This window comes from Cervus elaphus, chromosome 11 (genome assembly GCF_910594005.1).
Source record: "Cervus elaphus chromosome 11, mCerEla1.1, whole genome shotgun sequence".
Classification (NCBI taxonomy): Eukaryota; Metazoa; Chordata; class Mammalia; order Artiodactyla; family Cervidae; genus Cervus; species Cervus elaphus.
Window position 1 is genome coordinate 48,587,756 of NC_057825.1, and position 8,806 is coordinate 48,596,561.

The 8,806-nt window shown below is 43.2% G+C and overlaps 1 protein-coding gene across 1 annotated transcript; it reads right to left on the reverse strand.

Moving 5' to 3' along the window:
• Positions 1-5,493: 5,493 nt before the first annotated feature.
• Positions 5,494-8,467, reverse strand: LOC122702575 (lithostathine-like). The gene is made up of 6 exons (XM_043916142.1): positions 8,418-8,467; positions 8,045-8,152; positions 7,389-7,507; positions 7,057-7,194; positions 6,040-6,166; positions 5,494-5,783 (listed from the first exon to the last, which is right to left on the reverse strand). Exons 2-6 carry the CDS (start codon positions 8,127-8,129, stop codon positions 5,716-5,718), a joined length of 537 nt encoding a protein of 178 aa, XP_043772077.1. The 5' UTR covers positions 8,130-8,152; positions 8,418-8,467; the 3' UTR covers positions 5,494-5,715.
• Between the last annotated feature and the right edge of the window lie 339 nt (positions 8,468-8,806).

Consider the following 8,806-nt stretch of genomic DNA (forward strand, 5'->3'; position numbering starts at 1 on the left):
CTTATTGCCAAATTCAGACTTAAACTGAAGAGAGTAGGGATAACCACTAGACCATTCAGTCATGACCTAAATCAAATCCCTTATGACTATACAGTGGAAGTAAGAAATAGATTTAAGGGACTAGATCTGATAGACAGAGAGCCTGATGAATTATGGACAGAAGTTCGTGACATTGTACAGGAGACAGGGATCAAGACCATCCCCATGGAAAAGAAATGCAAAAAGGCAAAATGGTTGTCTGAGGAGGCTTACAAATAGCTGTGAAAAGAAGGGAAGCTAAAAGCAAAGGAGAAAAGGAAATCTATTCCCATTTGAATGCAGAGTTCCAAAGAATAGCCAGGAGAGATAAGAAAGCCTTCTTCAGGGATCAATGCAAAGAAATAGAGGAAAACAAAAGAATGGGAAAGACTAGAGATCTCTTCAAGAAAATTAGAGATACCAAGGGAACATTTCATGCAAAAATGGGATCAATAAAGGACAGAAATGGTATGGACCTAACAGAAGCAGAAGATATTAAGAAGAGGTGGCAAGAATACACAGAAGAACTGGACAAAAAAGATCTTCAGGACCCAGATAATCACAGTGGTGTGATCACTCACCTAGAGCCAGACATCCTGGAATGTGAAATCAAGTGGCCCTTAGAAAGCATCGCTATGAACAAAACTAGTGGAGGTGATGTAATTCCAATTGAGCTATTTCAAATCCTGAAAGATGATGCTGTGAAAGTGCTGTACTCAATATGCCAGCAAATTTGGAAAACTCAGCAGTGGCCACAGGACTGGAAAAGGTCCGTTTTTATTCCAGTCCCTAAGAAAGGCAATCCCAAAGAATGCTCAAACTACCGCACAATTGCACTCATCTCACACGCTAGTAAAGTAATGCTCAAAATTCTCCAAGCCAGGCTTCAGCAACACGTGAACCGAGAACTTCCAAATGTTCAAGCTGGTTTTCAAAAAGGCAGAGGAACCAGAGATCAAATTGCCAATATCCGCTGGATCATAGAAAAAGCAAGAGAGTTCCAGAAAAACATCTATTTCTGCCTTATTGACTACGTCAAAGCCTTTGACTGTGTGGATCACAATAAACTATGAAAAATTCTGAAAGGAATGGGAATACCAGACCACCTGAACTGCCTCTTGAGAAACCTGTATGCAGGTCAGGAAGCAGCAGTTAGAATTAGACATGGAACAAGAGACTAGTTCCAAATAGGAAAAAGGAGTACGTCAAGGCTGTATATTGTCACCCCGCTTATTTAACTTATATGCAGAGTACATCATGAGAAAAGCTGGGCTGGAAGAAGCACAAGCTGGAATTAAGATTGCCAGGAGAAATAGCAATAAACTCAGATATGCAGATGACACCACCCTTATGGCAGAAAGTGAAGAGGAACTAAAGAGCCTCTTGATGAAAGTGAAAGAGGAGAGGGAAAAAGTTGGCTTAAAGCTCAACATTCAGAAAACTAAGATCATGGCATCAGGTCCCATCACTTCATGGGAAATAGATGGGGAGACAGTGGAAACAGTGTCAGAGTTTATTTTGGGGGGCTCCAAAATCACTGCAGATGGTGACTGCAGCCATGAAATTAAAAGACGCTTACTCCTTGGAAGGAAAGTTATGACCAACCCAGACAGCATATTAAAAAGCAGAGACATTACTTTGCCAACAAAGGTCTGTCTGGTCAAGGCTATGGTTTTTCCAGTGGTCATGTATGGATGTGAGAGTTGGACGGTGAAGATAGCTGAGCACTAAAAAATTGATGCTTTTGAACTGTGGTGTTGGAGAAGACTCTTGAGAGTCCCTTGGACTGCAAGAAGATCCAACCAGTTCATCCTGAAGGAGATCAGTCCTGGATGTTCATTGGAAGGACTGATGCTGAAGCTGAAACTCCAATACTTTGGCCACCTCATGCGAAGTGTTGACTCATTGGAAAATCCCTCCCCTGATGCTGGGAGGGATTGGGGGCAGGAGGAGAAGGGGACGACAGAGGATGAGATGGCTGGATGGCATCACTGACTCAATGGGCATGAGTTTGAGTAAACTCCGGGAGTTTGTGATGGACAGGGAGGCCTGGCGTGCTGCGATTCATGGTGTCACAAAGAGTCGCACCCAACCGAGCGACTGAACTGAACTGAACTGATCTTCTTTGCTCTAAGTATGGCTCAAGGATGCACAAGTAATTCAAACTTAAAACAACAATCCATAACATTTTTCTGTCTAGCAATATGCTCAGATTTGTTTATAAAGACAGAAGGAAGTCAGGATTGTTCTTTTATCAGTTGAGGAAATCATATATGTTCTACTGATATTGCTGAGGAATCAGTATTCCCAGATGCCTCTGACAACTCTCTTGAACTATTACAAAAATGAAGCCAGAAGAGGGATAAAAGTTGCATATAAAAGAGAATGCAGACAGCAGAACCCCAGAGAAATGACACCTGAGCCCTGGTCAAACTAGCACAAAGCCTTCCTTACTGTTCAGTTCAGTTCAGTTCATTTCAGTCACTCAGTCGTGTCTGATTCTTTGCGACCCCAGGAATCGCAGCACACCAGGCCTCCCTGTCCATCACCAAATCCCAGAGTCTAACCAAGCCCATGTCCATTGAGTTGGTGATGCCATCCAACCATCTCATCCTCTGTTGTCCCCTTCTCCTCCTGCCCTCAATCTTTCCCAGCATCAGGGTCTTTTCAAATGAGTCAGCTCTTCACATCAGGTGGCCAAAGTATTGGAGTTTCAGCTTCAGCATCAGTCCTTCCAAAGAACACCCAGGACTGATCTCCTTTAGGATGGACTGGTTGGATCTCCTTGTAGTCAAGGGACTCTCAAGAGTCTTCTTACTGTTAAATATTTTCAATTATGTGATTTCATAAATACCTTTACTTTTTTTGAACAAAATCATATTGGGATTTTTCTTTCTTTCAACTGAAAATATCCTAACACAATGAGTTCTCCAATAGGAAGAATAGGATCTGGTCACCATAGCTGTGTTAGCTCACCTCCCATTGAAAATTGAACTCAACTAAAATAGAAACTGACACAAGCACAATCACTGTAAACTTTTCAAACCCATGTTGTTATTTTAACCAGGGAAGAAAATCAAGACCTCTGGAATAGAACAATTATAAATTCATCTAAACTGATGAAGTGTTTCCACCAGAAGCTCTAAATGAGTATTTAGTCAAAGCAGTCTACCTTAGAAATAGGATATGAAATTTAACAAACAATTTTAAAAAGACACTGACCATTCATTTCATCTCTTCATTTGGGAAGCAAAACTCTTATATGACAACACTGTAGTTCTCTTGGTCCATATGGAAAATTTTATCAGTGGTCTTGAGAGGGTAACAGGCAGGAAGGTTGCTGCTGCTGCTAAGTCACTTCAGTCGTGTCCAACTCTGTGCGACCCTTTAGATGGCAGCCCACCAGGCTCCCCTGTCCCTGAGATTCTTTCTCCAGGCAAGAACACTGGAGTGGGTTGCCATTTCCTTCTCCAGCGCATGAAAGTGAAAAGTGAAAGTGAGGTCGCTCAGTCGTCTCCAACTCTTAGCAACCTCGTGGACTGCAGCCTACCAGGCTCCTCCGTCCATGGGATTTTCCAGGCAAGAGTACTGGAGTGGGGTGCCATTGCCTTCTCTGGACAGGAAGGTTAGGGGCCCCCAAACAGAGGAAATAAGCTGCAAGTGTCAGACGTTTTTTATCTCTCCCTTAAGGGGCAAGAGGAAACAAGCTACAAGCATCAGATTTATTTCATTCTCTATACAAAATTAAAAAGTTTCTTTTAATGGCTGAGTAATATTCCATTGTATATATGTACCACAGCTTCCTTATCCATTCGTCTGCTGCTGGGCATCTAGGTTGCTTCCATGTTCTGGCAATTATAAACAGTGCTACGATGAACATTGGGGTGCACGTGTCTCTTTTAGATCTAGTTTCCTTGGTGTGTATGCCCAGGAGTGGGATTGCTGTGTTGCCATGATGACACCTGGTTCCATGTAACTTAACTTTTCTCAAACCTTCAGCCAAGCAATGTGTTTTTCTTGTGGAAATGCTTTTCTTAAGCTATGTTAATGAACTATGTGTTTACCGTAGGCTCTGTCTTCCTTCAAGTCGGTTTGCCTAAGACTCAGAACCCATAATGGCTCAACAAAAAAGTATGTTTTACTCAGGAAAATGTTCCCTTAAGCTATGTTAATGAGACTATATATTTGCTTGGGAATCTGCCTTTCTTCAGGATAACATGATTGAGTCAAACAGTCGACCTGAGTCAATCGTTTTATGGCCCGAGATGACTCACCTTGTGCCAATGATATCTCAAACTGCATGTTGTGGGTCAGGGCCCTGGTGCCACTCTCTGAGTTTTGAGACATTTCCTTTCTCTAATTAGCAGCCTCAGCCTACTAATGGGTATATAACTTCTTACTGAAAAATTATCAAGGGGGCACACTTTTTTGCCCCCTTCTGACATCTATGTCAGAAGTCTTCTCTATCTATTTTATATTTTAATAAAATTTTATTACACAAAAGCTCTGAGCAATCAAGCCTCATCATTGGCCCCAGATTGTTGACCTCTCCTCCAGAGGCCAAGAATCCCAACATCTTTCATGGCTCAGCAACAACATTTCAGTCTCATATGAAAAATGTGTTTTTCCTAATTAGGGAATGGGCCCAAAATATTTTTTCCATGATAAAATCTTGTGATGAAGTTGGGGTGGTGATAAAGTGAAAGGCAGATTAGTGGTCTTGAAATATACAGATAACATGAGACATCTGGGTCTTGCCTTCAGATAGGTGACTGGAATTTCTCCAGAAAATTGTCACTTTTTTAATTCAAAATATGCAAGAGAAATCCTATCAGACAATAAATTGACCCAAATCCTGTCCTAACTGTGTCAAAGTATTTCAAGGGCCAAGATGAAGGACCTTCTGCGATCAGTTTTACCAAGGGCCATCTAGGAACAGGGTTATCTAGGAATGTGGTTAGATGGACTCATGTCATCTGACCATGGGAAGGGAAGAGTGAAGTTTGAAAGACAATAAAAAATTGTACAATTTGAAAGCTTACCTTTTGTCTGTCAAAACTAATAACAAAACAATTAGGTTTGCGTTTTGAATGTTTTATCCATTTAATTTTTTAATTTGTTCATTTTGTTTATATTTTATGAATATTAATAAAATCTGTTCATTATCCTTTATACTTGTGGTTTAGAAAATAATGTTCTAAACATCATCTCCTAAACTGGTTGCCTCATACAATCAGAGACTTGGCCTAGGAGAATGTGTAAGCAGTAGAGTGTGTGGGAGAGCAAAGTCTTTAAATGGCCACAATTCACATCCTACGGAAGCAGTGCTGACGTACTCTAACCACAAAAACACCGAGAGGAATATATATATATTCCTGAGTGAAACTGAGCAGAGATTGACCCCAGATTCTCTTCACTCAATCATTTCCTCTCCAGAGTTTATCTATGAGGATGAAGCAGAGAAGACAAGCAAAGGAAAACTAAAACTACATTTTTTTTTTATTATAGTATCATGAAAACTCAGATTATAAAGCATACAAAAGAACCTGAAATGAGGCTGGGGAGGAGGGAAAGACAGAATGAGGTGGTCAGGATGAGAGTGTAAGGAAAATATCCCCTTCCAATTGGGTCTTCACACTTGGTTCCAAGTCCATGATGAGCTGCAACAAGACACAGGCTGCTGACTTCCCACCTGATCTAGCCCTTGAACTTGCAGATATAGGGTAAGTTCATATTACAGTTATACTCTCTCCATTTCAGATATCCTAAAGAGACAAAAGAGCTTGAGTCAATGGGGCTGGTGTAGCTTGAAGACCCAGTGGAGAGGAATCCCAGATTCTGGCCTTTCACCAAGGTCCTACTCAAAGGGAAGAAGATAGAAAGAAAGGAGAGATGAAAGGGGATGAAAGCAGACAAACCAATACTGTACTTCATAGCAGAGGAGGATTCTCTGACGATCAAGCCCAGAAATGGGGGATCAAAGGAAAAGACTAAGTAGAAGTGACCTTCTCTGTTTCTTACCTGATGTTCTGGACAGGATCCCACAGTGATCAGAGCTTGAGACAGTGGCAGGATTTCTCTCCCAGGCAAAATAATTGAGCACATCAGTGCTACTCCATTCCCATCCGCCAGCATTGGGCTCAAAGCCCTATAGAGCAGAGGATGGAGTCAGGTGATGTAGGAAAACTTTTAGAATTCTCCTGGCCTGATGCCCTCTGCTGGAATGCCTGGTCCCCTCCACAGCATCATGGAATTTGCTCTGCTCTTCCAGATGATGCCCCACAGCTCTCCTCTAGGAAACTCTCCCTAACTCCCTGCTTCACTTGGCAAATTCCACAGCCAATAATCACAAAGGCCAATAAAACACCTCGGAGTAATATGTCACTATCTGAACTACACTTGGGGATGTATTTGCAATTACCCTCTGAACCTCCAAGGCTATAAAACAAGACAATGCCTGTTTTATAAAAAAGGAAAGTGAGAATGAAAGTCGCTCAGTCCTGTCCAACTCTTTGCTACCCCATGGACTACACAGTCCATGGAGTTCTCCAGGCCAGAATACTGAAGTGGGTATCCGTTCCCTTCTTCAGGGGATCTTCCCATCCCAGAGATCAAATCCAGGTCTCCTGCCTTGCAGGCAGATTCTTTACCAGCTGAGCCACGGAAGCCCATTAAAAAAAAAAAGAAAAAGAAAAATGCATCAATCCTAAATCTTGATTTAGGACTTGCTAAGCACAGAATATTCAGACTCAAGGAAGCATAGAGAATTACAGAGAATTACAAATTCATGCTTGTGTGAATTGTGTAAAAGCTTGATAAGAGGCAGAATAACTTTAGCAGGAGTCTAGGAAATGGCACAGAACTCAGCTCTTCAGCTGCCCTCAAGGCCCTCACTTTCCCTAGTTATCTCCTGAGTTCCAGGGATCTCTTGGGTATTTGCTGGGCTGGCAAATGGGATGGGGCAAGGGGTGGGTAGGGGTGAAGCTGAGTGGCCATAGCATCTTTGGAAGTAACAAATTATAAAGGAAGTAAATGTACCTCTGTGGGGTCATGGAGCCCAATCCAGACATTTGATTGGGTTCTCAAGTTGTTCCTAACCAAGGAGGCCAGGAAGGATCCCTCAGCCCCGCTGAGCACAGACGCAAGGTGTCCTGAATGTCTCCTCTGGCAGGCAAACTGTGTGGGGAATGAAGAGACACAGGAGGAGCTTAGACATCACTAGGGGAAGGGCGGGGCCAAGAAGGGATGTGTTTGTAAGCATGAACTTCTTATTCTCACCCTAAGGAAACTCTTGAGGATCCCCATACCCCACAACCCTGTCTCTGACTTGCTTCTCCTTATCTCTATTAACTGCAAGCCCAAGAACTCACATTTGCATCCATCCAGCTTCTGGATAATGTATACAAGACATAGCAGGAGGACCCATAGGCTGTGGAACCTCTGGGACAGCTGATCCTTTCAGAGCGCAGTTCCTTCTGGGAATCTACTCCTGAAGAAGAAGAAATAAAGGAGAGGGATGAGGTAAAATGGAGATAAGGGATTAAAGTATGGAGGTGACCTTGGAGAATATCTATGAGGCCAGTGCTTGGGGCAGTGACACCAAACTCCTAAGTGCCTCTCACCATTGCCAACACTCCAAGGATTTCTCTTTCTTAAATCATGAACTAGATGTACTAGTTGGGAGACGGTGTGTTTTCTTTTTATGCATCTGCCTAATTCAAACACTCTTTTCCACCTCTGGACTGTTTGTTCCTACACTGGATCCTCATCATTCTTCTATGCATTAATCAACTCACATAAACTAGACACTACTGAGAAAATGAAAATCATCTCATCCCACTGTTATTGAACCACTGGGGTGCCTCCTACCACTAGGTACCCTGAAGGAAGGAGTGATGACTCAGGAATCCAGGCAGCTATGTTGTGTGGGGATATCCCATTACCAGGGGAGGCACAGGAGCTTTCCTCCTTGCCTTGGCCCTGAGCAGACACTGGGAACCCAGTGCTAGAGGCAGAGAAATCTCACCTTGGACCTGAGACAGGAGCATCAGGCAGGATAGCAGCATCCAGGACAGCCTAGGGAGGCCCAGGGAAGGCAGCATAGTGTCCATGAGGTGTGGAGGCAGCTAGAGAACTAAAGGGAGGGTGGTCAGAGAGAGGGTGTGAGAGATCCCGTGTTGTACCTCTTGTCTTTTCCTTCACCTAGTCCCCTAGGAATAAATTCAGCTTGGTAGCATCCCTCCTCTTCCATGGTGCTGGAAAGAATTAGAAAATCTACACATCCTAGTGCACCTGAGATCTCCCAAGTCTGGCTTCCCCTGGTCTCAGAGCTCCCTTGTTCTCTGAAGACAAGGGTCCTTGTACACTTCCCCCCCCCCCCCCCCCATCACGGGTCTCACCTTATCTCGGCTCCCACTTAACTGTCTTACAGGGAGCTGCCCTGGCTTCTCAGGGCAGAAGAGACTGGGCTTTTATAAGAGAATTTGAGGGAGGGGCACTGAAATGAATAACAGGAAAAAGGAGCCAGGACAGGGATTCAAGGACATGCCTGCCACAGGGAGGAGTCTCTTCCCAGAAAAGCCTTGGAGTTGCCACAAATACTGCCTCTTCCTCATTATCATATTAGCACTTTTTTCTGGAAGAGGTGAAGTTTGTTCTTCCCACTGACTTTTCCATAATTAGCCTCTGTGGCACAAAACAAGTTATTAATTGTTTAAGGGGCACATCTACTGGAATAGTCTTCTGGTTTATGTCTCAAGTGCTCACTCTTCTAGGCATACACATGTAT